At 43.0% G+C, this 27094-nt stretch overlaps 2 protein-coding genes and 1 long non-coding RNA gene across 3 annotated transcripts in view; 1 reads left to right on the forward strand and 2 right to left on the reverse strand.

Annotated features, from left to right (window-relative positions):
• Positions 1–1334: 1334 nt before the first annotated feature.
• On the reverse strand, positions 1335–12470 carry serinc1 (serine incorporator 1). The gene is made up of 10 exons (XM_034901008.1): positions 12281–12470; positions 11451–11612; positions 9875–10068; positions 9358–9437; positions 8059–8196; positions 6452–6621; positions 4771–4861; positions 3250–3391; positions 2901–3125; positions 1335–2189 (listed from the first exon to the last, which is right to left on the reverse strand). Exons 1-10 carry the CDS (start codon positions 12317–12319, stop codon positions 2051–2053), a joined length of 1380 nt encoding a protein of 459 aa, XP_034756899.1. The 5' UTR covers positions 12320–12470; the 3' UTR covers positions 1335–2050.
• A 185-nt stretch (positions 12471–12655) lies between these two features.
• Positions 12656–27094, forward strand: part of LOC117961980 — a 21876-nt gene continuing 7437 nt past the window's right edge. The window contains exons 1-2 of the long non-coding RNA XR_004660525.1: positions 12656–12666; positions 25545–25550. This is a non-coding gene — a long non-coding RNA (uncharacterized LOC117961980). The remainder of the gene's footprint in view (positions 12667–25544; positions 25551–27094) is intronic.
• On the reverse strand, positions 16584–25882 carry slc35f1 (solute carrier family 35 member F1). Its single transcript, XM_034901018.1, has 7 exons — positions 25505–25882; positions 23729–23856; positions 22035–22194; positions 20189–20345; positions 19621–19673; positions 19381–19535; positions 16584–17496 (listed from the first exon to the last, which is right to left on the reverse strand). Exons 1-7 carry the CDS (start codon positions 25698–25700, stop codon positions 17263–17265), a joined length of 1083 nt encoding a protein of 360 aa, XP_034756909.1. The 5' UTR covers positions 25701–25882; the 3' UTR covers positions 16584–17262.

Consider the following 27094-nt stretch of genomic DNA (forward strand, 5'->3'; position numbering starts at 1 on the left):
ATTTGGGCAAAGACTCATGATTTTTTTCATCGGGCATCACGTCAGTGCCACGTCATCACTTTTTTACACCAAGATAAAGCACTCAAGATTCAAAATCCTTTATTTAGTTCAACGGGTCACATGCTTATTTTTACAAATAAGAGCAATTAGATTCTATGGTGGTTATCAGTTGTTTGGGGGGAGATTTTAGACTTAATTCCACAGGACAGCTGGGGATGGGGGGGGTGACATGCCGTAAAGGGGCCCAGGTCAGAGTCAAACCTGCGGCCGCAGCTTTTCCAATGTAAACTAAATCCAGTCTGGAGCGCTGCGCACTGGCAACGTCCAGCTAGAACTGTTACATTATTAAATGAGAGAGGAGAGACAAGCCAAGGTGTTACTTGAATGCTTTGCTTCCTCATACCAAAATGTGTTGCAACATAAGCAAACAGGTTCCGGTGCCTTGCTCAAGAGCAACTTGGCAGTGCCCAAGAAATGATCTTTCATTCCACACTGCGTACAGGGACAAAAGGACCACCTTCATAGCTCATTATCATTGCTAATAAACTTTTTTTTTTTTTTTTTGTCCGTGCCGTCGCTGGTCTCTGTCCCTCGGAGGGGACGGAAGGCCTCACAGAGACAAGAAATAAAAACACACCTGGCTTCTTTTCGGTCAGTTTTATTAAACGAGTTACAATATACTTTTACATATCAAGAAAAAAACCATTGTTAGGATAAAAGCACAGGTGAGACAATCATGTATGTGTGAGGAACTACAGTACATGCCAAACACTAGCAAATAACTTATCTAGAAGTCTTTCAAACAATCAATTTAAATATTTTACAATTAAAGTCAAAACAATTCGATGCAAATCAAGAAACAACAAAAACAGGAATGCCTTTGTCGCGTATGTGCTGAGGAGCGTGCAAGCTGCAGAGGACCCACAGCTGGTAGAGCTTTAACACATGACGAATAAAAACACACACACGCCTGGTGATGGTTCACTTTAGGGGACTACAACGAGCCGCTGTCGTCTCGGTGACACAGCTGGAGTCCTGCTCATAAACCAGCAGCAGCACAATAATAAGCAGTTCATTTCTATGTAACGGCATCTCAATATCTAATACTGCAGTCAGAGTTTCCATCGTCGGCCTAATAAAAGCTTGAGATACAGCTACTGTTAACTTCACATCAGGTTTAAAAAAAAGAAAAGGAAAAGCATGCAGCTCTGTTTTTATAGAAGTAACCAAGGGCGCCTTCACACCTGCCTGGTTTGGTTGGCCCGGTGTGAAAAGCTCCCCCCGACTGGTGCCGATCAAAGCTAACAAGCAACCCCCAAAAAAACATGGGGCCTCTGATCGCTTCAGAGTCCTCTAGAGTTCGGGTTGCTTTAGGTGCGACCCACAATCTGACCCAAATACAGCAAGTGTACAAAAACGCAGCGTTTCTTAGCCCGTAATTTCAACCTCCACATAATTTACGGACTTGTATTTGATTTAGGGGGATGAGAACTTTGAGATCCATAAGCTGTTCTTAGCACACGTTGCTGGTCGTCTGTGTGACATCATCTCGCTCTCTCTCTCCTTAACTCGCCGTCTGTCAGCTGCTCACATTCCTCGCCTTCTTCTAAAATATTAGAAACGCAAAAAACAGAAAACCCGAGACAGTGGTGCAACTTCAGTCCCGAATCGCACCGCGTTCACCAAACCACGGGTGTGAAAGCACCCTAAGATCATCCACTAGGAATACACAGGATATATATTTACAATGGTGAGGGCATGGGGGGGGGGGGACCACGACAACAGGCTGCTCAGGGTTTTACAAAGACATGACGCCAGCGGAGCCCCGGGCTGCGGTCAGAGCTGGGACAGGACTCTCTGCTCATCGGCCTCGCGGTGAATACGCCGGAGAGAGAGAGAGACAGAGTCCTGGGTCGGCCAGCAAGAGCGCAGCCCCCGTCCCGCTGGAACCGACGCAGGGTTAGCGACCTACTGTCCTACTGACTTCTGCTGAAACAAAAACACAGGTGAAGTGGAGCATGAGGGGGGGTGAGCAGTGTGACGGTGGTGTTTAGTCAAAGTCCCGGTTGACCAGGACCAGCGGCGCCACCAGCGTCCACACGTAGAGGGCGATGCAGATCCAGCTGGAGGAGATCTTCACCCACACCGAAGGCCACTTGCTGGTCATGGCTTCGTAGTTGGAGTCGGGGCTGCAGAGAGAACCAACGACAGACCAACAGGTTTATTCTCTTCTGATATCAGTCTGGGTTTCAAATACGATGCTCTCGGTATAATAGAAACACGAGATGACCTACGCATAAGCACATCATTTTAATTCAGAAGAATAAATAGCATGAGCAACAACAACCGAAAATAAGCCTGAGTGACGCAGATCCTCCAGAACATTTTCAATGTAAATCCATTTATAAGTATGAATACTTATGAATGTGACGATTTTAGACGAGAGGGAGGACCCTTTAATCTCTACGTTACACACTTTTCACTGGCAGTCACACAGATGTTCAGTTAAGGTACATTACGCTAAAAACTGCCCAGTTCCCTTTAATAAGTGTTCATAGAAAAAGATGATCAGGCCCCCATGAAGAGCGCTCAGCCTTGCAGCCAATTTAGTCCAGCGGGCCCCCCTGCAGCGGCCCCCCTGCAGCTACCCTCGTAGCCCAGAAAGCATTTCCCCAAAGGCTACCATTGTAAAAGAGACGCCAGTAAAACTGCTGCCAGGACATTCTTGAACAGCAAACGAGGCCGGTTATGACTCTAGCCCGAATTTTTAACCTATAGATATTTTAATATTTTATTTTTCCCTCGAGCCGAGGAAAAGGATTTAAAAACCTGTAACATCTCCATCTCCCCGAAGCTTACAAAGGTTTTTTGGCATAGACGCCAGGCGAGATGAAGCCTACCTGTACCAGTTGGTGAGCGTCATCATGATGTAGAGCGATGCCAGGAACAGCATGAAGTGGAAGAACGAGTAGGAGTAGGTGACGCCGTCCTTCTCGTTGTCCACAGCTCTGCTGACGCCGCCGCCCTCCTCAAAGCTGTCCCCCTGAGGCCCGTCCTCGATCAGAGCCGACTCGTCGCTGGTCAGAGTCAGCTTGTTCACCTGCGCGTTGGACGAATTACGAATACTGACGGACAGGTGGCGGGGAAGAGAGAACAGAGGTGCCGTCAGTCGTCTTCTCAAACCGCACGAGGAGACAAGACCTATATCGACTGATAAAAATAACTAAAAACAAAAAAAGACTTCCTCACCTGGAGTACAGGACACACATGAGGAAGAGGATCAATCCCACAATCCCCTGGGCATCCCACCACTGAACCACATGGTCCTGGCCTGCAGGACTGGTGCTGTTCAGCCCGATAATACCCAGAAGGCTCGGGTTACATTTCCTGTCTGAGTTCCACAAGAGAAGATTTTCAATTGATGCTACAGTGTCTCATGGATGGTTTTTTATTTATCTGCTGCTTATGAGCATCATAACAGTAATATCATCATCAGCTGCAGTGTGCTCTTTGGTTACTCGGGTCCTATTTTCATGAGATTGGCCAGTGTTTCTACCAGTTATGAGAACTGGTAACCGGCTTAGTCAATTTTATGAATAGTATCAAACCATAACGAGTTATCACAAGACACTTCACAGTAGGCCTGCACGACCCGGGAAGAATAGGAATCACGATTGGTTTTAGCTTAGAATTGATATCACGATTCTCCGCCACGATGTCTTTTTCACTAAGTGTGCCGTCGCGATTTTACAACCATTAGTCGTGCAGGCCTACTTCACAGATAGAGTAGGTCTAGACCACTTGTAATTTCCAAAGACCCTCGCACCTCCTTGAGCGTCGGTGTTACTGGCGGACGCCCCCCTGTGCTTAAGCCACGCCCCTTTCATAAGTAATGACCCGGTAATTGTAGGCTATTGTGTGAGGTGTCACTGAGCTCAGCAGAGACTTCCTTATTATAAACGGTAGGTTAAGGTTTGCCCCAACCCCCCTGCTTTGGCCACGCCCCCTTTCACAGCTATTACTTGTGTGAAGTAGGGCTGCTCAATTATGGGGAAAAATATAATCACAATTATTTTGGTCAATATAGAAATCAAAATTATTTAACACCATTACTCATTACCCTTTAGATATAATGGATAGTATCCGGGGTCTAATCTTTTAGTGCTCTTTATCTCACAGAAGGAGTCTTAGAATCAGAACAAAATCGGTTTTACAGCTTTTACAGATATCACACATAACTTTACAAGCTACTTGACAATTCTAGATACGTTATAACACAATATTGCATCACACGTCACATTATCACTCACTGTGACCACTACTAGCCTACTGTCATTACTAGACATTGTGCTGAAATACGAACAATAACGTTGCCCTCAGTGGGCAGTAACTTTTCCCAGACAACGGACTTTAGCCCCGATTGCTGAGAGATTTGATGGCTTCGGGAGGGGCGGATGTGCACGTGCGTGTCATTCAGAACACAACTCAAAATAAGAGTGTTTTTGCAAAACAGAACATGGCAAAAAAAACTTTTCTCAACTAAACTGTTTTGGTGAGCGTTGGGAGCAAAAATTGAAATAAAAATTCAATTAATTGCAAAGCCCTAGTGTGAAGTATCATTGACCTCAGCAGAAAGAGAAACAGTTTCTGTGGCCAAGGTGGAGGATGAGAGAAACCTGAGCCCCCACCCCCCCCAAAAAAAGGCAGGTGAAGCAGCACAGGTGGTTACAATACATCAAAGCGCTATATATAGAATGGAAGCTATCCTACCAGGCTCGTTGGTCATGGCCGACCAGGTCAGGTACATGGTGTACAGGGTAACCAGGGAGGACTGCAGCAGGCCAGACCTGGGCTGGGACTCCTTCACACAGAGAACAGCAGCCATTAGCAGAATAATCAATTCTAGACCAATTCTGACAACCAAAAATCAGTCAGCTGCTTCCTGCTGAGCCTCGGGACCGCTGGCAGCCGTCTGTGTATCAGCACGGTCTACAATAATGTTAGTCACTCTATCTCATCCATGTCTTTCACCTCTCATTCAGTCTACAAGCGTCATGTGTTTTCTGTCAGTCTTGCTACTGCAATACTGCACATCATTTCTTTATTTTAAACAAATATATACGAGATAAGATAGCTCAATTGGTAGAGCGGGCACCCATATGTAGGTTTACTCTCGACGCAGGGGGCCCGGATTCTGCTCCGACTTGCGGCCCTTTGCTGCATGTCGTTCCCCTTCTCTCTCCCCTTTCAGGTCAATAAAGGCCTAAAATGCCCAGAAAATATTAAATAAAACTATATATACCCTATGTTGAATAGTTAATTAGGGCTGGGTACCTAATTCTATACTTTTTAGGCAGTGACTGAACTGCTTTCAGAGTATTGAGTATCAAAAAATGCCCCGTCATTCAAAACCAAATTTCAATACCTGGGGAGTAAATCTCATCAGCGTCACTGCAGCAGGCTTCTACCAAGAGCTAATATTGTTTGATTGGCCGCCTAATGTTACACTCTGTAGAGACACGCAGGGAAAACTTGACGTTACACAGAGACAGGGCTAAAAAATGAATTAAAAGAACTGTGCCGCAATGTGTAATGTTGCAATTTCTACCCAGCCCTACAACTAGGGAGGCCGCAGGTAACAGATTTCACTACGAATAACGCTTAAAAAAAGTCTGCGTTAATTATTCGTAAAAGCTCCGCTACAATGACTGACTGCACGTTATGTGTAGCAGTGTGTGCAGTTCTTATTAAACCTCCATGACAACAAACGCTGCGTGCAAACACGCACTACACATATGAAACAACGAGTATTGACTGTCAGAGTGATGTTCAACGGCTCCCCATGGTGGGGTAAATTACTGCTGCTTTTTTTTTAACAGTACATAAAGTTAGCAAATACCAGAAAAACACAGGTTGTTGATTATCATTTTCAATATGGTTAATATTAATTGTGTTTCAAAAGGAAGCAATAAATAACATTCAAATCTTGGATATCTACATAAGAGTGACATGAGGCTGTCATGAACACATGACAGTGTCATGACACATGAACCAGAACCCCAACACTAACTTGTCATGACAATACAGAATGTCACTTACTAAAAAAAGCATTGCGTTATAAATGTTCATTACTTGTTCATGTTTATGGCACGTTCATGACAGTGTCATGCCACTCTTATGTAGATACCTTCAAGTAAGGTGTAACCAAATCTTGAGCATTTTTGTGATTTTATACATCAGTAGTGAAATTAACGCATGCAGAGTAATCGTGAAACCGCTATTCTTCAGACTATAATCGTACCAACCAGATCTACCTACAACTGTAACACAAAATAAATGAATAAATAAAAAGTGAAAGTATAAAAGTGTCTTGGGTTGGTGTTAAGTACGGACCATAAACATGCATGAACTGAAAAAGTAGACAGGAACGTAGAAGAGAGGCGGTGCGAACCTGGATCTGAGGCAGGATGGACAGGACCGAGGCGGCGACGCACAGGAGCATGTTAATGCTGATGAACACCTTGTTTTCAGTGCAACCATCAGAGTGGGTGTAGTAGACGTAGAACGTGACCAGAGACACCAGAGACAACAGGTAGTTGATTGTGGTGACCGACAGCAGAGCTGTGAACACACAAAGTAAAAAGGTCAACACCATCCAAACAGGAAGCTCTTTACCTGGGAGCTACGGCCCAATCGGATTAGAATGTATTTTATGTTTCTATTAGAACATTTTCACATGCTTTAGTGTTCAAAAGACTTTTTTCTCATCCTGTCTGACTACACCCTCTGTCTGAAACTTTCCGTTTTAGCGTCTGTCTATTTGAGCCCCCCCTCACGGACAAAAAGCCCAGTCTGCTCCGATTGGTCAGCGTTTCCAGGTTTTACACAATCTTTAAGTTGCTAGCCCGTCATTGCAGCCGGGGAATGACTGTAACGGCACCTTCTACCTAAAGTATATATAGTATAGCTGTGACTCCACAACCGTATGAAGTCCTGACGACTCATTAAAGTTACAGTTTTTCTGAGGTGTGTAGGCGATATTTTTAAATTTTACCGGTGCCTAAACCGCTTCTTAAAAAATATAAAAATAAAGGGAAATACAGTCACACCTTACATCGTTTAACATTAGCCGTCAGCATTTTAACCACTGAGTTTAAGCCAGCTACTAGCTGATGGCGGGCTATCGTTACCTGCTGCCAAGTGTGTAGAAAATGTTTCCTAGCGTCACATGCAGCAATGTTTCTGTTGCCTTTAAGGTCCAAAACGGATAGCATCAGAGGGCAGCGCAGGCATTTAAGTGGCAACATAAGATTGCTATGCACTGGTGCAGTATAAGCAACCAACAATACCCAACCCTTTTTCACAGTATTTAAATTAGCATATCAACTTTTTTAGAACAATAAAAGAAACATGACACTTTTTATATGGGACCTTTAAGAATTACTGACTCATTTTGCTGTTTTCCATTTTTCTACTTTAGGTCCTTTGTTGTCTCCATGAGCAGTTTATATCCATCACTGTCACATAAAACAACAAGAACACAGCTGTAAATAATGCCGTTTTCCCACTGCATGGTGCCTCCTTGACTCGCCTTTTTTGGTTTTCCATTATATAAAAAAAGTCCCTGCTACAAGGTTTTTTTAGTACTACCACAGTTGAGGTTCCAAGCGAGCTGAGAGGATTCCAAAAGGTGACCTGAAAACCTGCAGACTGCTGATTGGTCGGAGAGAATGGTCACTAATCACTGCGTCGGCATTGCTATCAAAAGACGGGGGAGGGGGTGATTAAATAGTTTAGCCAACGATTTTTTATTTTGCTGCCTCCAGCTTCATTGGAAACTAAATGTGTCTTCTGGCCAACAGCCACATGCTGAGAATCAGAAGCAACACACCTTTGATATGCGTGTGTCTGTGAGAGTGTGTGTTTGGCGTTACGTCGTAGCAGTTTCCAGATCCCTTGCATTGGAAAAACGCCATAACACTAAGCTTTTTTTAAGGTTGTTATTAGTCAAGTTTTTTTATCCATATGTTTAGCCTCATAGGAACACTGCCACCGTACCTGCGTACCAGCAGCGAGAGTTGCCCTCCTCCATCTTCTCCACCCAGGACTCATTCCAGGAGTGAGCAAAGTCAATGAGTAGAACCAGCTGGATGAGGATGAAGCAGAAGGCTCCAGCCATGCCGACGTAGAACCACACTGTGGAAGAAACGCTGTTTGGTGTTTTTTGCCCCCGATGTCTCCTTCCAGGCACCGCAGCAGTGGTTATGTTTAGGGTTAAGGTTAGCTGCCTGGAAGGCGACGTTGGAGGGCAAAATAACACCACTGAGCAGAAGAGACACTGTCACAGCCATCTAAAAACCACCTTAAACTGATCCGGTTCTGTGCTGCAAAAAAATTACTCCTGGTTGCCAGGACAGGGACACAAAAACATATGATGTCCAGTAAAGACCACGTATCTCCAAGCTGACAGACCGAATGCTTCTTTGAAGTTAGCCTCCTTTTAAAAGGATAATTAAACCCTTTAGGAACCCATCAGGTCAATATTCAATGTTTCAGAACCCAGGGCTCTTTTTTTGGTCCATGACATTCTGGAGACACATGGGTTTGGACATAAAACATTTTCTTGTTGTGAGGTCATATGCAGGTTAATCCCTGGTAATCACAGTCTCAATCTACCATCAGAGGTACAAAGACTTATGTTATGCTACATTGCAGTGATCGACGGATCCTGGTTTTTAAAGGATGCGTGTAGTTAAATGAGACCAATAACTGATATTTGGAACCAATATGCACTTACTGTGAAAATGAAAATCTGTAAGTCAAACTAAGATAACCCAAACTCCAACACAAAACTCTGTTTAAATGCTTTGAGCCAGAGATCTTCAACAGGGGCTCCAGGGCCCCTATGGGGTCCTCAGAGTTACTGTAGTTACTGTAGAGGGGCATCCAAATTGTTAATTGTTTGAAAGTGTCTTTACAAATTACATGTCACACTGATGACAGGCTGACTGGCCTAAAAGGTAAGGTAGTCACTAAGAAAGTTTAATATGTAACTTCATTTTACACAAATGGGGGTCACTGCTCTGTCTCACTCTCAGCTAAGAGGCCCTCGGCTTAACACATCCATAATACCCAGTAACAGAGTCAGACGGGGTTGTTATCAGACTCAGTGGTGAGCAGATGTACGGACACTTAGCTGTAGCCGAGCCAAAGTAGAACCTTTTTAATTAAGTCCCTTTATTGGTCATCGGGCAAATAAAACGCTGATACGGACAATCTGCTAACCGATAATGGTCTATACCTACTACATAGCATCTCATTTAAGAGGGGGGGGGGACGACAATGATGGATAGTTACCAGTAGTGAAGGGACCTTCTGTGATGAAAAATGATCCAATTGTTATGGCAGCAGCTGCAGCAAACTTAAAGAACCAAAATCTGAAAGAGAGAGAGAGAGTTCCTACATCAGTTGTTGGCAAAAACTGCAGAATTCAATTCTTGCACAGATTAAAAGCAAATTGCTAACAAGTTTTTAATATGGATTACTCATTCAGGTAACTTATCGTCAGGCAAAAGTGCTTAACATGTTCACTTTGCTACATTTCATCTCTATAATGCAGGTGGCCCTGCAGTTCCATGTTGAAGTGTCCTTAAGCAAGACACTGAACCCCGAGCTGCCCCCAATGCTGCGCCATCAGAGTATAAATGTGTGTGAGTGTTTATCTGATGAGCAGGTGGCATCTTGTACAGCAGCCTCAGCCACAGTGTGTGAATGTTGAAAGGTTCCTGTACTATGTAAAAGCGCTTAGAGTAGTCGTTAAGACTAGAAAAGATATACAAGAACAGTTCATTTACATTTACGGATGCTGACTCACCCGTTGTGCAGTGCAGCTCGGGGGTCCTGGCTGCTCTTGACTTTGATCATGAGCAGAGAGAAGAGCAGGAAGAACATGGCCATGCCGAAGCAAACGCGGTACACAGCCTTGTAGCCAACCAGAACATCGCAGTTCACGTGACCCTCCACGCCAGGAATAGACAAGCCCATCCCGCCTTCACAGAAACCTGGAATCTAGAGCAGCACACAGGACAGAAGCTATCACGCCATCATACTAGTCCTCCTTGTTGGGAAATGATAGAGTGTGGTCTAGACCTACTCTCTCTCTAAAGTGTCTTGAGATAACTGTTGTAATGATTTGATACAGAAAAAATAAAATAATTGATAAATTAAATGGAACTGCTGTGTTGAAAACGTTCGCTTTCTTCCGAGTTGACTATTAAACAAACAGCTCCACCAAAAACGTTCAACTTGTCAGCTCTGTCAGCTCATCGTCCTGATATCAAACATCTGGAAACATCGGAACGGTAAGTGAGTCAGTGTTATATAAATAAATTGGAAACAATCTATGGATTTACTCATGTGGGTTTTGGTTTTCCTATGAAGAATCTTAATGTGTTAATTAACGTGTGTTAATAGAGGTGAATAATGTTTGTTAGCGGTGCAGCGAAGTGTCAGTTCCGTTTCATACGTAAAAACATTTGCTTGCGGAGCGCGTGTGTGGGGGTGGGGTTTGTTCAGACAGATCTTTCCCTACTGATAAAAGGAAACACCGGAGCTAGCTTAGTCTTTGCAATGTTTTTTGTTTGTTTTTTAACTGGGGAGCCCGTAAAAGTTAAAGTGCCCATATTATGAAAATGTTTTTTTTATTTTGTGTCTCCGGTGATACCACATGCATACAAGTTTCAAATAAAAAACCTCCCATGTTGTATTGAGTGAGAGACAGGTTTCTGAATGTCCTCTGCCTTCAGTCTCCAGGTGAACTGTTCAGAATCTGCACGGCTTTCTACGTCACTAGCCGAGACAAGGTGGCTAACCGTAGCATGCTAGCTCGTTTTCTCAATGGCAAAACACTGCTACAACACCCACTAGTTGACCATAATCTCCAAAAGAACTACTTCCATGTCCCTGTTCTGCAGGTATTCCACAAGTGTCCCTCGTTTAGAAGAAGTCTCCCAGCTAATCCTGCCTGACCAAAGTTAGAGAAAGAGTTATCTAGCTGATGAGATCTTACCTAGCTACTGCACAAGTGCAAAGCTATTATAGTAAGATGTCTCACTCTGTAGCTAAAACAGAGACCTAAACACACAGGGTGAAAACAGAATCTGCAGCAATGTGCAATACAACAAAAATATGGTGTTTCCTGAAAATATTAAACTATTCTGAAACAACCTCAAAATACAATTACGAACATGAAAATGTGCATAATATGGGCACTTCAATACACAAATAAAACTGTATATTGTCTCCATCGTACTGTACTAAATGATTATCGGTTAATCGCTGTCAATAAGTTAACCAACTTCAAATATATTAACCAAAGACGGTAATGTTTTATTTTTTATAACCCACAGTTTGTCTTGTTTTTATTTTATTTTATTTGGGGAACCACACACCTTCTTAAGATGCCCCTCCATGCCTGGCATCAACATAATACAGGCAATGCCCACTCCCATCAGCAGGAAGAAGGCGTAGATGAGGCGAGTCACAGTGGAGTTATTTCCGCTGGGGCAGCATCGACACAGCAGGCAGGGGGCGCTGCCGCACAGGCATGGGATCTGCACAAAAATCAGTATTAGAATATATCGCTTTACTCTACCTCACAAACATAGATCCAGGCAGACAGATAGGCCCAGTGTATGTCGCAATAGATCCTCGTGCTGCTGACTGCAGCGGATACCTGACCTGCTTACATGCTGCAGTGTTGCAACAGCGTGGTACGTCACCTTGCTCTGTTGACATCATCGACAGCTGCGTGTTTACAATTTCCACAAACAGCAAACCACCAAATACACGTTGACGCGCTGCGACTGTTAACCAATGCACACAATTAATTTAGCAACAACAGATGGTTCGGCGAGTTGGCGCGAGCTTACTTAACGTTAGGGTTCAGGTTGACGTTAGCTGGCTGGTTGACGTGAACGTTAGCTTGGTTTCCAAACAAAGGCAGACGCCATGTAGGTTAGACCTGCAGTTAGCCTCCGTAACTAAAGGAAGCCAATAACCCAGTCATGTAATGAACTAGAACCTTTGTATCGGCAGCATTATGGATGGACGGTAAGGTCAAGTGAATGCTAACTAGCTAACGTTACATTGTGTTTATAAACGTCCGCGGCCTGCCGTGCATGTTATTGCGCAGTCACGACACTGACAGCGCTTGTGAATTCGAAGCCGCTAATAGCAGAGATAATAACTAACCGTTGATTAAAAGACGTGTGTCACTTACCCAGCTCGCCATGGAGCACAATCCCAGCACGGCTCCCATGATGGCCGATGTTTGTTCTTCTCTAGTCCCTCGTTAGAAAGCTGTTGCTTGCCCCGAAGATGGATGATACGTTTCGTTTCGCTTCGCTCCCCTTCTCTTCTTTTTCTTCTTCTTCGTCTTAAACAAAGTGGGGGGTGTTACATGCACTTTAGTATTTACGCTGCCCCCTATAGGACGCCTGCTGCACTCTCAGTCTGATGGATCCATCATTATTCTAAACTGTCTTTGGTATTTTAATCATGACAAATAACACGGTAAATATAAAAATTATGAACAGAAAAATACATATATCATCAGTTCATGCAAATATTATATAGGATAAGGTACATAGGTTCAGTTTTGATATTGTTATTGTTTTTAGAATTTAAAATAGGATTAAAGTAAAGTTTGATTTCGTTTCCATAAATTTAAAAGGGGTGATTTATGATTGGATTTTGCGAGTGTTTATTCCATTTGGTAACAGACTAGGCCAAGAAATGAAAGCCAACCAACATATGTTCATATGAAAGGGACAATTCAGAGTCAATATTGGGAAATAGATTTACTGACAAGAGTGGGGACATGACCAAAAAAGATGACATAACAATTAAATATTGAGAGACTTTTAAAATCATAACATCTTGTTATGATAGCCGTGTCTTTAGAGAAGTGGGCGTGGTTAGCTGATGGACAGGGCAGGACTCGCATAAGGGCAATTGGTGTTGTTCATCTGATTTAACCCAGCCATTACAGATGAGATTCATTCAGGGAATTGATTCTGATTCAGGAAGCAGAGGCAGACGGCCACTACAGGCAAGCTTTAGTCTCATTCTCACGTTAAACGCAACAATGTTATTAGCTATATATATAGGTTAGCCTTTTGTAGCGGCCTTATCTTTGTCATACCCGCCCAGGTTAGCTCAGCCGTGTAACAACGAGCATACATTAGATCTACTATTTAGTTCATAATTATTGTTTGATGTATTAGCTTTTCTTACACAAATAAATATTTCATAAATTGAGTTGGTTCTGTATGGTCAATAAATAAACAGTTGTACATAAAGTGGTTAAGTACATGCTATGGCATACTGTGTGTTATATAGACTTACAACTATAGTGTGCAGTTTCTCTCTCCTCCATGAGAAATTCTAAGTAATGACAACAAAACTGTCCACGTGATACAAGTCTTCCGTGATAGTGCAAGCGCCCCCACCCCTCCTCCACACAGTTGCTAGCAGCCAAGGAGGACACGGAGGACTAAAGAAACATGATGGACTCTTCAGAAGAGCAAAAATTGCCGGCCGACCCAATCTTCTGAACATACTGAGAAATACTGTACACAGAGAGTGTGGAGCTGAAAGTCTTTTGGGATTTTTCCATTACATGGTACCTACTCGACTGGCCTCAACTCTACTCGTCTTTTTTGTTTTTCCATTGTAAAAATAAGTCCCTTGTACCTGCCAACAGTACCTCTTTGGAGGACGAGGCACCGTGTCCAAGTAATCGCCATTAATTAGCTTTGTGGAAACATTTTGCAATGGCTTGAATGTAACAGATGTTCATTCATTTCAAAAAGTTCTGCACTAAAGCTTTAAGGAGAGACACCAAAGCAACAACATTTTCAAAGCTAATTGGAATCCATCTGTTGTCCCTGGGCTTCAATAATGCACATATAATGAGAGTAAGCCTGTATGATAAAAGATAATTCCACACCACAAATATGTACATCTGCAGGTGACGCTATTGCATATCCACTCAGAGAGGCGTGCAGGAAGGTTTTATATAACAGCCTAATGAACCTTGAGCTGTTAAAATAAATAGCTAAAAGGTGTTGAAGCTAAACCATGCAGCGTCTTATTAAGTAAACAGATATTGGTAATAAACCAGGAAAGTCAACGTTCATTGAGTTTTAATTTTTGAGGATGTTGCAAGAGTGATTTGAGTTTGAGTTTATGAGTTGTTTTTTGTCCGGAGCTAGTTTAAATATTCAACAAAGTGGTTATGTTGATGTGTTTTCATTTCTGGCCGTTATTTTTGAAGCAGTGCAGGCAGCCTCTGTGCTGAAATACCAGCAGGAACGCATCATCTCAAACTGTCAGCAATGTTCTGTGTGCTCGTGACCTGGGAAATACATTCTCTCAAGAACGACTTTAAAAAGAGAAGTTCTCTTCTTTGCATTCTTGGGATAGAGAGGGGAAGTTCCTTTCCTTCTGGTGGAATATAGTGTAAACAGTGTATCCTATATATATATTCTTCAGGTAGGGAATTCAATTCAATTCAATTCAATTCAATTTTATTTATAGTATCAATTCATAACAAGAGTTATCTCAAGACACTATACAGATAGACCACACTCCAGAATTTACAAGGACCCAACAGTTCTAGTAGTCTCCTCCAGAGCAAGCAACAGTGCGACAGTGGCGAGGAAAAACTTCCTTTTAGGCAGAAACCTCGGTCAGACCCAGGCTCTTGGTAGGCGGTGTCTGACGACCGGTTGGGGTTAGAATGAAGAGTGGCAATAACAAAAATAGAAAAAATTTGTAGTCTGTAGCAGTTCTTTGTAGTAGTTCATGGCATAGCAGGACGCTGTGCGGCATTACAAGGCACAGCAGGACGTAGCAGGGCACTGCAGTGTAGCAGTAGAACATGGCATCACAGAACATGGAGCGGGACCAAGGCGACAGCTGCTACCCTGATTTTGGAGCCTCTCTGATCCAAGGGAACTAAGGAATGAGTCCTTAACCCAAGTGAAGGAGTTTAAATACCTTAGGGTCTTGTGAGTGAGGGTACAATGGAGCGTGAGATTGGTCGGAGAATCGGATCAGCAGGTGCGGTATTAGATTCCATTTATTGCACCGTTGTGACCAAAAGAGAGCTGAGCCAGAAGGAAAATCTCTCGACCTGCCGGTCAGCTTTTGTTCCTAGCCTCACCTATGGTCATGAAGGCTGGGTCATGACCGAAAGAACGAGATCCGGGGTACAAGCGGCTGAAATGGGTTTCCTCAGGAGGGGGCCGGGCGTCTCCCTTAGAGATAGGGTGAGAAGCTCAGTCATCCGAGAGGAGCTCGGAGTAGAGTCGCTGCTCCTTCGCGTTGGAAGCCAGTTGAGGTGGTTCGGGCAACTGGTCAGAATGCCTCCTGGGCGCCTCCCCAGGGAGGTGTTCCAGGTACGTCCAGATGGGAGGATGCCTCAGGGAAGACCCAGGACTAGGTGGAGGGATTATATCTCCAACCTGGCCTGGGAACGCCTCAGGATCCTCCAGTAGGAGCTGGTTGATGTGGCTCGGGAAAGGGAGGTTTGGGGTCCCCTGCTGGAACTGCTCCCCCCACGGCCCAATACCGGGTTAAGCGGACGATGATGGATGGATGGATGGATGTTAGTGATAAGTTAGCGGTGTATTTATTGTGTGAGCTTACATAGAAAACTGTGGGATGTTTTGAGGAGCATTATACGCTGCTGCCAGCCAATGCTATTATGTAAGATAACACTGTTTTTAAAGAAACTGACTGAGAAAATGAAGACAGGTTTAATTTGCCATTGTCCTTTCCTTTGCCACTTGTGGTCACAGAGACGCTGTTCAGCAAAGGCTTTGAACTCAACTTACTAATTTAGTCCACATGTGTCAAACTCAAGGCCCACATCAGGCCCCTTGCAAATTTAGGTTATATGTAAATGTGCTGTATTTATATAGCGCTTTTCTAGTCTTAACAGCTACTCAAAGCGCTTTCACATCCAAACCAAAATAGTTAGGAAGCTCTTTTCAAACTGCATTTATTGACAAAGGCTATATGAGACATGCAGTAATACAGTCAAAGACATTTTTGACTGGGCGCCCAGATAGCTCAGTTGGTAGAATGGGCACCCACATTTGGAGGTTTACTCCTTGGTGCTACAGGCCCGGTTTGATTCCATGTCATTCCCCCTCTCTCCCCTTTCATGTCTTCATCTTTTCTGTCAACTAAAGACCTAAAGGTCCCGAAAAATAATCATAAATAAATAGATATTTTTGACTTTTTCCATTAAATAAAAGCATGTTAATTAACTTTACATGGTTGGCCCTTCTGGGTTTCTCATTTTCCAGGGTGGCATCTGACATCTCACGATTTAGAGCATGTGTGTGTAGGTCAGGCCTGTGTGTAACAACAACAGAGTGTACATTGTAATTTCCCCTTGTGGGACTAATAAAGGATACGTTATTATTACTGGATGGTATTTGTAAACTGAAGTACATTTTAAATTTATTTTGACTTTTGGATTTTTGACTCTTCTCACAGAGCTGGTGGGAAATGATGTTTTATTTTACTATAAGTAACATTGTAAGCACATTGTTGACAGCAACTTCAATGCACCACATCAAACAGGATACAAAAGCCAATTATAAGAGGAGAATAATAAATCCTTTGTAAATAATCCAGACAGGAGATTATATACAGTCATAAAATGGACATAGAACCAAACAGTCTTGCAGTAACCCTGTGACGTTAGGAAATATATTGCTTCCAACATTCCACCATTAAAACTTTAAGATATACACCTGAATTAAGCACAAACATTCTTGACAGTTATATAAAAAAAGAAAGCAGGAGATTAAATTACAGTAAAAATTACAATACCATCTATTTACATGATTTTTTTTCAGTCACTACAATCTACTCGCAGTCTTTGATCACAGTGAACTCAACTCAATATTTGTTTTAACAACATTCTGCCTTTTGATTTTTTTTGGTACAAATTTTTAATACATGAATTTGTCTTAACTTGGTCACTGAGCAGGTGGAGACTCGGCCCCGCCCCCCTCCTCCTCCTCCCCAATACAGGCCATAAAAATAAAAACCTGGACCTACTTGGGTGATAACCCAGCAGCCCTGCTCAGCAGACAGGGTACAGCCAGCACTTTTTCTCTGTATACAGCTGTAGCTGACTCACTGATCACTCAGCTGACAGACTAAACTACCTGCCAGATTTTAAGCAACACGTACAGGAAGCTCATCCCCCGCCTCAGGACCCAGACTGGTGTAGGTGACGGAGGGCTCCAGGACTTCAGTACCGAGCGGAGGCTGGTCGGTGGCCGGCTGACCGGCTGTGTTCCTGAACTGCTTGTAGACTCGCGGGTCCTGGGCCACATATGTAGATGAAGTGGCGTAAAGGACAAGGCCCAAGATAATGATGAGGAACGACAACAGATAGAGGCCCGAGAACTGTGACACAGAGACAGACATGTTTAAATGTAGAAGCTGTATTTCTACACTGTTGTTTTTTGCTAGTTTAATTAAACAAGATGGTGTGATTTAATGTTGTTATTGGCACTTCAGCAATGCTTATGAACCACATCACTGCCGTGTCAATAATGACGTTATATCACACGCTCCCGTATAATATTGAGATTATACAACAGCGGTTAATAACAAAATAAAAGATGAAGCTGTGTTCATATTATGCGGCTGTCCTACTGAGACCAGATTTATAGTCCCTCTTCGTTTAGTCATCCAGACAAGTTAAAGGTGCCGTAGGTAAGACTTATTTGTGTATGTCATATCTGCTGAAACTGACCCTATGTTTGAGGAGTCAGTTCCTCCGGTAAAACACGATTATGCGATCACATAATTCAGTGCATAATCAGCCAATGTACATATATCTTAGCAGAGAGTTGAAAAATGTTTACGTCACACAAGTGCAGCAACTTTCCCCTGTTGCCATGGCAAAGTTATGAAGTGATGTAATTACGTGACAAGACAAACACAGTCTCTTTTCATCAAATGAAAATTTGCCAATTGCATAAATATCCTGCATATTCCATCGCATTTTTTAAGAAAACATAATCAGGAAGCAAGTAATTTAAAAAGAAATCCGGCTCCTCCGGCACCTCCTACAGCCTGTAGTGTGATTTGCAAAAATCCCACAGCTCCCTGTTCAGATGCACCAATCAGGGCCAGGGGCAGTTTCTAACTGTGTGTCAATCACTGCTCATGCACATACAGTCAATCTCCCTTGTGAGGAAAGGGGCTTAGAGACCGTTTAGGGCTTGAGAAGGAAGTGGGGAGGGACTGAGAAGCTGTCGATGTTCAAATTTTTTGGCTAAATCCTGGATCTTAGCAAGCCTACCTACAGCACTTTTAAGCTAACGTTAGCTTTGTAGAGATTGTGGGATTTCCGAAACTGAATAAATACCACACACATAAACAAAAAACAGCTATATGTCTGCAGACTTCACATGTAGCGTGTTATTTTTAACATAGCGATGTGTCAGCGGCACAGCTGATGTGATCCAAACAGACCACTTACTTACCTGTTTATAATTTATGTGATGTGGGAGACAGTATGGACCCTATTTGAACAATCAAAGCTCATGGCATGAAGTGCCTGTACGCACCAATCAGAGTGTCATCTCCCATTCCCTTTAAATGCCATGCACGGTGTACCTTGGTGCATTGCTATTCTGGTGGTGGACTTGCAGAGCAGGAAGGAGAGATTTTCAGCAGAAGACACTGATCTGCTTGTGCGTGAAGTGAAACGGCTCTTGGTGTGCTATCATGCAGATTTGGGCACGCTATAAATGTCTAGTTGACCAATCAGATTGTAAGTATCAATGCCATGGATACATGATGTAAGTGTCCCCCAGGGATCTATTCTAGGTCCCCTTAAATGCTTCAGCATTTATTGCAGCTGATGTAAGCTTACATTGTTTATTTATCAGCAGAAAAGCTACAAGTAGTTTCAAACTTTGAATTCCTGAGTGGTATCTTAGCAACGTCTTATTGTCAGGGGTGGATTGGCCATCTAGCAATTCTGGGAAAATGCCAACCTTTTTTTTAATATGGGCAGGCCAGATTTTTTGTTTTCTTTACAGGCAGACAGTGCATAGAATGGGTTTTATTGCTTGCACAATTTTACTATGGTTATAATAATACTTATATTAATAATAGTAAGCATTTGGCCAGTTGGCCACAGCCGGCCTGGGGCCAAGATGGGCCGACCAAGCCAATCAGAGGTTACTCAAATTGGGACGTTCAGTCAAAATCCAACATGTCATCAGTCCAACCTGCACAACACCAAAGGAATGCTTCTTGGCAGATTAATATTACCTTGTAGTGAAAGAGGAAGAGGCCACAGAAGAAGCAGTACAGGTCAGCTGTGAGCAGAGAGAGATTGACTGAGGTGGCACTCGTTCTCTTTATGACCACCGGCATGAAGCTGTACAGGCCGAACATGAAGGCACTGAAAGCAACGTACAGAAGACCTGCAAACACACATGCCTTTTGGGTAAGCTGACAATTACATTTTGTGGTAATATTATATGTTTATGTGTGCATGTGCATTCTCACCTATCTGCCAGTCCCAGGGTACCTTCAGAAGCTCCTTGTGTTCCATGATGGCCCTGCAACAGAGCACAAACTCAGAGATTAACACAAACCATACACACATACAACAGGAATGTCATGGTGTCTACTGGGAAAGTTGTCCCACTAAGCTGTGCAGATTTATTTGCATTAGGCAAATTTCATATCTCATAAGGAGCAAGATTCCAGGCCCATCTGAGCTTTGAGAAATCAAAGGCATAGCAGGATACCCAGGGCTCAGTTTACACCCTTCACCATTTCTAGCCACATTAATGTTAAAAACATCACAAAGTGACATTTTCATGCCATGGGAAATTTTACCCCAAACCACACACGCATTATAGTGGAATCATAAAATTAACTTGACGACAGCATCTGCAACCCTCCCATGTCAAGGTGAAGATGGGATGTTTGTACAGGAGCAAGGGTTCTCCTAAAACCTATAAGTAAAGTACAACTAACTTAAGTACTAACAGTATTTGAGCATTGTTAGTGACTTTCCATCCCTGCTAAGCTGTTGTGAAGTATATCTCTCCCCATTTCCCCAACTCACAACTGGATGCCACTGAAGAAGGATCCGAAGAGTCCCATCATGCCGAGGAACTCTACACGGCTCAAGTTCTTCACTATGAACTCCTCACAGACATTGGAGATCCCGTACAGTGTTGCTCCTCCCAGAACAAGAAGGTCCCCAAACAGCTTCTCCTCTCCTGATAGATGAAAGAAGGAGATACATGTGAGCCAGAGATTAACTGCCAACAAACTATCAACATTGACATTCAACATTCACTCATATATTCGTTGCCCTAGGCTTTCTTTGTGTTGCCATTTAAAACTCCGGTGGATTCCTAAGGGACTATGGTTAACTGCTACTCAGATCTCTGCAGGGTAAATCCAAACATCTAGCTAGAATATCTGTCCAATCTAAGTTTTCTGTTGCACGACTAACTGTACATACACACTGCCGTCGACTTGAGCTTCTAAAGTTACCGGAAGTCATTCATTTTCAATAGACACCGGCTTCTCTCAGCTGCAAATCTGTTGGTGTCGCATTTTGAGCAACCAGAGCGTCAATCAGAAAATTCAAAGTAGCTCAACTTTATGGTAGTGAGCTATGATGCAACGCGGTTCAGCGGCACATACAAGCAACCAATCACAATATAGACGTCAGTGGCGCTGGCTGATTCCAGAGAAACATACAGTGTAAACTTTTGTTCCTACCAAAAACATTTAGAGAAAATGGAGGAATAATAGCCGTTGTTGGGTTACCTATCATTTATGATACAATGTTGTTTGCGTGTAGGGACCAGTTAGCATTAGCTGTCGGTTACATCGTCTCCAAACAGTCCGCTCAGAGTGAAGTCCTGCACGGATCAACAGAGGTTAGAGTCTGGCGGCTGCTCGCTCTGCCTGCATTCTGCTGCGGTTCAGCGGCTAACGAGCGAGCTAACAGCTATGCTAACAGACATAGCTGCGACCAATTAACAATCAAGATTCTGTCATTATACAGATTACATATTACAGCTCAAGTCGGCGCTGGTGTATACGTAAAGTAAAACAACTTTTGAACATACACATGTTCCACCAAAACAAGTTCCTTCCCGAGGTTATTTTGCAGAGGCACCGTTGCTCCATCCGGCGTTTAGCACTGCCTATAGCAATTGTAATTGGTTACGTCCAGCTACGTCCTGCTACGCCTTGATATAACTCTTGTTATGAATTGATACTATAAATAAAATTGAATTGAATTGAATTGAATTAAAATAAATACCAATAAGGGTACGTTTCTCTGCCATCCTGAGATGCTATGTGAACCCGCCAGACCCTCCTCTGAAGAGCCGCTATGGAGGACAGTCTGGCAAAGCGAGCCAAGATTAAAGTTTTTCCTGGCGTTAGTATGCAGCTACTTGCAATTCGTAGTGGCTTGTAATGGAATAAAGTAGCCCTTTCTACCGTCAGAAATCCCGGATAGAAGCTTCTGGATCAAACACAACCTGTTTCAGCAGAAATGTGGGGGCACCTATGAGAGAGAGACATGATGGCTATCTTTTCCTGACTTAGCATGTAGCTAGTACTAATAGCTAGCTACTGCTGTAGCAGTAGCCTAAAACACTAATAGCATGCCTGGACCAATCATAGAAACCAGAGTAGGAAAAAACCTGTTGGGCGTAGCGTTTAGAACATAGGGAAATCTTAGATTTAGTCTCACAGGGATTTCTCGGAAATTATGTTTACCTCATTATTTGAAGCTCTGGCCACGTTCGACATGAAAATCTGACATTGTAACATTATAGATCTGACGGAAATACGGAAAAGTATACTAGATTCTCCTTTAAGGTCAGCAATGCAACAACCTGTATCTGTGGGCCTAGATGAGCTTACTGTGTTCTTTTACTCACCAAGGCCTTGCTGCCGACCAAGTAGGAAGTCAGCTCCCACCATGCAGCCGACACCCAGCAGGCACAACCCGGCCCCGACAAAATGGACAGCCTTGTACCTCACCAAAAGAAAGAACCAGGACAGCAGCAGGACCACTGGGATGACAAAACAGTCCAATAGCTGACAGGAAGGATGGAGACACAGAGACATAATGAGTCCAGGTTGTTGTTCCTGCTAGGGCTGCTCCATTATGAAAAAAAAATCATATTCACGTTTATTTTGGTCATTATTGAACGATTATTTAACGTAATTACTTATTGGCTTTTGTAAAGTAGTTGCAATTATTGAACTTTACAAAAAAGTGAGAAAGTTCAACAAATCAACAGGGAAAACACCAAGAACTGTAAAACTTTAGTGCGTAACTTTTTGATGAATGTCTATTAGATTCAAGCCATTACCAAATGAGTTGCTACAAAGCTAATACAGACTATCAGCGCCACACAACTCTCTCTGTGTTTCTCAGTATGACTATGCTAAGAAGATTGTGGCGTCCGGTGACTTTCCCGCGCACATACTCCAGTCAAGATAGTTACCTCTTCTGGAGATTCCTCTTGGGGAGAGATAAACTACGCACTATAACTTGAAACAGATTATTTTTAAAGTGCGTAAATGCGTGCATGCGCAGGTCATCTGCCACACAACGATTGCAGAGGAGACGCACAGCCAGGACGCTGTCAGAAATGTGTTTTTGGTAGGAAATATAAGACCCAGACGAATGAGCCTAAAAGTATTCAGTTACTTAACTTGAGTAATCTAATAGAAGACGATACAACTGACATTTTAGGGCATGTATTCAGTAATCTGTAGTGGAATAGGTTAGGCAGGGGTCTTTAACGTTTTTTAAGCCAACATCCCCTTAACTGGAAGAGATACGGAGCAGGCACCCCCTACTACATATATATTAAAATGAGTTGTATATGAAACTGGACCTACAATTCCATGTAGGGCGGCCTAAAGTCTTTATAGGCTACATACAGGGGCAATTCTACATGTTACAGTGCCTAACAAAAGTGTTAACACTCCACCCCTCCTCCCCCCACCCACCCATGGTAAATTAGTCATTTCATTAGCCAATAATCGCTTCCTAAAAGGAGTTTTTCCTCGCCACTCAATGCTTGCTCTAGGGGGAACTTACTAGAATTACTAGAATTGTTATGGATTAATTATCGTGTTTTCTAGACCCACGCTATCTGTAAAGTTTCCTTAGCTAACTCTTGTTATGATTTGATACTATAAATAAAATGTTATTGAATTATCAAAATAATATTGTATGATTTTATAAATCATCTTTAAATGTAAATGTAAATGTGCTGTATTTATATAGCGCTTTTCCAATCTTAACAACTGCTCAAAGCGCTTTTACATCTACAGGGAACATTCACCATTCACACACATTCATACACTGTGGCGGGGGCTGCCGTACAAGGTGCCACCTGCTCATCAGATAAACATTCACACACATTCACACTCCGATGCGCAGCACCAGGGGCAACTCGGGGTTCAGTGTCTTGCCCAGGGACACTTCGACAATGACTGCCGGGGCAGGGATCGAACCACCAACCTTCCGATTGGCAGGCAACCGCTCTACCACTGAGCCACAGCCGCCCCCCCCCGGTTGGAAACTAAGGGTAAACTAAGTTTTACACAAACTCACCTGTACACTGGAGAGTGTAGTGTACTGGTAAGCTTTCAGCACCAGGTAGTTGGCCTCGATGTCTATTAAACCCAGAACCATGTATTTCCACCAGCGCTGCTTCAGAATGGCCAGCAGGTTCCCTTCCCCTGGTAAGACAGCGAGAGAAGGGGTAAGACAGTGAGAACGCATTGTTACAAGTTTACATACTGTGCATTAGCTACATATAGGCCTACTGCCAGGGGTGCAATGTAACTTAGTAATTTACTTAGTACTGTACTGCACCCATATTAGGCTCCTTTTCAGGTTCATAATTGTATTTTGAGGTTGTACCAGAATAGGTTTACAAGGTTTCATTTTTAAAAAACACCATACTTTTGTTGTACTGCACATTGCTGCAGATCCTCTTTTCACCCTGTGTGTTTAGGTCTCTGTTTTAGCTACAGCGTTCAACATATCACTTCTATATTATCGCTGTTGGGAGTCGCACATGTGCAGTAGCTAGGTAAGATCACATCAGCTAGATAACTCTTTCTCCAACTGTGGTCATGGAAGTAGTTCTTTTGGAGATTATGGTGGCTAGTGGGTGTTGCAGCAGTAGTTTGCCATTGAGAACAAGCTAGCATGCTAGCACTAGCATGTGCTAAGGTTAGCCACCTTGTCTTGACTAGTGACGTAGAAAGCTTTGCAGATTCTGAACAGCTCACCTGGAGCTTGAAGGTGGAGGACATTCAGAAACCTCTATCTCACTTAAAACAGCATGGACAGTTCTTTTCCAAGTTTGTATGTGTATGGAAGCACCAGAGACACAAAATAACACCCTAAGTCCCAGAAAATGTGCACTTTAAGCACAAATGTTGAGTTACTTGAGTTTTCTCTCACACGACTAAAACTACTTTTGAACGTGCACATGTTCGCATTCAACAAGCTCCTTCCCAAGGTTATTTTGTAGGGGCCCCGTGGCTCAGTTACAAAACAAATATTCACATATGTGTAGATTGATATTTGCATGAACACAATGACAGCTGCAAGCGTGTAGTGCAACATTTACTCCTGTACTTTTTTTTTTTTTAATTAAGGTTAATTCTGCATAATCTCTGGAATCTGTCACTGTTCTCTCGCATCACACAGTGGCCATTCTGCACACATTGACTTTTGTTACACTTCTTGGGATACAATTGGTGCAAACCTAATTTGTACCTGTGGACTTAGTCTGTGGAGCTCTGGGTCAACAGGACGGCCGGGGAACAGCAGGGTTTCTATTTCCAGATGAGGGACAACTCTGTCCGGCTTATTTATGGAGCATAATAAATAAAGGGTCTGTGGATCCTCCCCCAGGAATTTATAATTAATGTTATTTTTTTGCGTTTAACACTTCCTTATTACTAACATGTAGGGTGGGAAGATTTTTTTACTCCTGTAGATCAACTTTTCTCATTGTATGTTATCTCTTATGAGTCAACACACATGTAGGAGTGATTTACTCTTCCTCTGTCTAAAGTTTGTGGAAGGAACCTCTGTAATTGCGCCTGTTCACATCAATGAAAAATGAATACACTTCATGTACATTGACAAACCTCTGGACTTTAGTGGTGACAATGTGTTTTAGCTGCTGAAGTTAATAACATATCTCAGATAGTTGTGTTTTCACAAAATATTTGAAACAAATTTGCTTTTAAAAAAGTTAGATGGACAAAAGCAACCATTTCAACATGCAGTGGGGACATGTCCTCAGTGGAAATGAAACCTATGCACACACACACACACACACACACACATACACACACACACATTTACCTTGCCTAACTGCCAGTGTGGTGGTGTAGACCAGAAACAGCAGGATGTAGTTGAGAAAGCTCTGGAACACCGGCGTGTTGGCGTGGAAGTCATCAGCCAAGTACTTGCTGGTCAGACTGATAGCACAGACTAACAAGGACAGGACCTGACCCAGGGCCAGGGTCACCAACAGGTCCCTGCAGAGGACAGGAGACATGGACAAAGGCTCATCGGTGTTTCATTAAGGCAATATGATAGTCTCAGTATTTCTCAGCAGTTACATATATTTCTGTCACGCATCATGCCCTGAATCAGGGCCAACTTATCTTGGCCCATGCTTCCTCTGTTTTGGCCCACCATTGCATTTGACATGCTCATGCTTATTCTCTTCTTATTTTGAAAGTGCTGCAAAATCCAACCCGTTCTCACTCCGAGCTTGTAAAATACGGACGCTTGGACGTGGCTGTTAACGTCTGATGCGATGAAAAAAGCGCCCTTTTGGTGATTTAAGCCCACCCACAACCTTTTCCTTAACCTAACAGCGTCAAAAGGGACGCCAATAGTCCCGACCAAGCACATTTAGATAAGACGCTAAAGGACACTTTTAGCTTCAATAGCAAACAACAAAGGCACCTGACCAAGCGTCTGTATTTTAGGAGATGGGAGTGAGAATTGTGCTGTGATATCCTAACCAAAATGACTACAAAAAGTACATTTTGTGCAGTTAAAAAGTAACTTATCTGAGTTTTTGGCAATGTACAGCACAGTGCTGGTAAACTTCCCTATTAAACTGGATTTTTTTGGCCTGTGGCCTTCCATCCAATACATTTTGGCCCGCAAAGGTCCCATGGCATGATAATTTCACTTTGAGGTTTTTCAATATTAATATGAGTTCCCCCGGCCTGCCTATATGGTCCCCCACTGGCTAGAAATGGCTATCCTGCTCTGCCTTTGAAAAAATGAAGATGGGCCTATCAGGAATCTTGCCCCTTATGAGGTAACAAGGGGCAAGGTTACCTCCCCTTTCTCTGCTTGGTCCGCCATTAAGAGAGAGACATAATAGCTTTTAAACGAGCAAAGAGGCAACAAACTGAAATTAAGAACTCTGATTTTCCTCATCTGAGAGGGGGCGGATCACTTCGGACTTCACAGCAACTAATAGTGAGCTGCAGCTATTTCTCGCTGGCCAGTTATGACCATAGACTGGACCAATCTCACCATAATGAGTTGTGGTTAACTGTGACTGAGAGGTCCCAAATGGCTGGGTAATAGCTATCATATTTATACTTTGTGTGCATGTACTGCTTTGTGTTTGTATTCTGTTCGCTTACAACATGTCGCCTTGCTTGTTTGTGAGCCTGCTTTGTTCTGTCTGCCTGCTTTTATTAAAAAGGATGAATTACAATAACATCCCTTTGTGGGAGACACACACACACACACACACACAGTGACATGGGTCTGATATGCTGGTCTCAAATTTGGATTGTTACCAGGCTCCACAATCACAACAGAGGCCAGGGATAAAAGCACAGCAGATGGCAGGAAAGGGAAGACAAAGTGTGTGTGTGTGTGTGTGTGTGTGTGTGTGTGTGTGTGTGTGTGTGTGTGTGT

Source organism: Etheostoma cragini, chromosome 18 (genome assembly GCF_013103735.1).
Source record: "Etheostoma cragini isolate CJK2018 chromosome 18, CSU_Ecrag_1.0, whole genome shotgun sequence".
NCBI classification, from domain to species: Eukaryota; Metazoa; Chordata; class Actinopteri; order Perciformes; family Percidae; genus Etheostoma; species Etheostoma cragini.

Bases quoted from the DNA above. Each gene is read 5' to 3' on its own strand.
- serinc1 (XM_034901008.1), bottom strand. From the start codon at position 12,319: ATGGGAGCCGTGCTGGGATTGTGCTCCATGGCGAGCTGG. The intron at 3,392-4,770 runs GTAGGATAGCTT...TGTGGAACTCAG, and splicing joins GGCCATGACCAACGAGCCTG to ACAGGAAATGTAACCCGAGC. The intron at 2,190-2,900 runs GTAGGCTTCATC...TTCTCTCTGCAG, and splicing joins ACGCTCACCAACTGGTACAG to CCCCGACTCCAACTACGAAG.
- slc35f1 (XM_034901018.1), bottom strand. From the start codon at position 25,700: ATGTCTCCTGTCCTCTGCAGGGACCTGTTGGTGACCCTGGCCCTGGGT. The intron at 23,857-25,504 runs GTAAATGTGTGT...CTGTCTTACCAG, and splicing joins CACACTGGCAGTTAGGCAAG to GGGAAGGGAACCTGCTGGCC. The intron at 22,195-23,728 runs GTGAGTTTGTGT...CCTTCCTGTCAG, and splicing joins CTACACTCTCCAGTGTACAG to CTATTGGACTGTTTTGTCAT.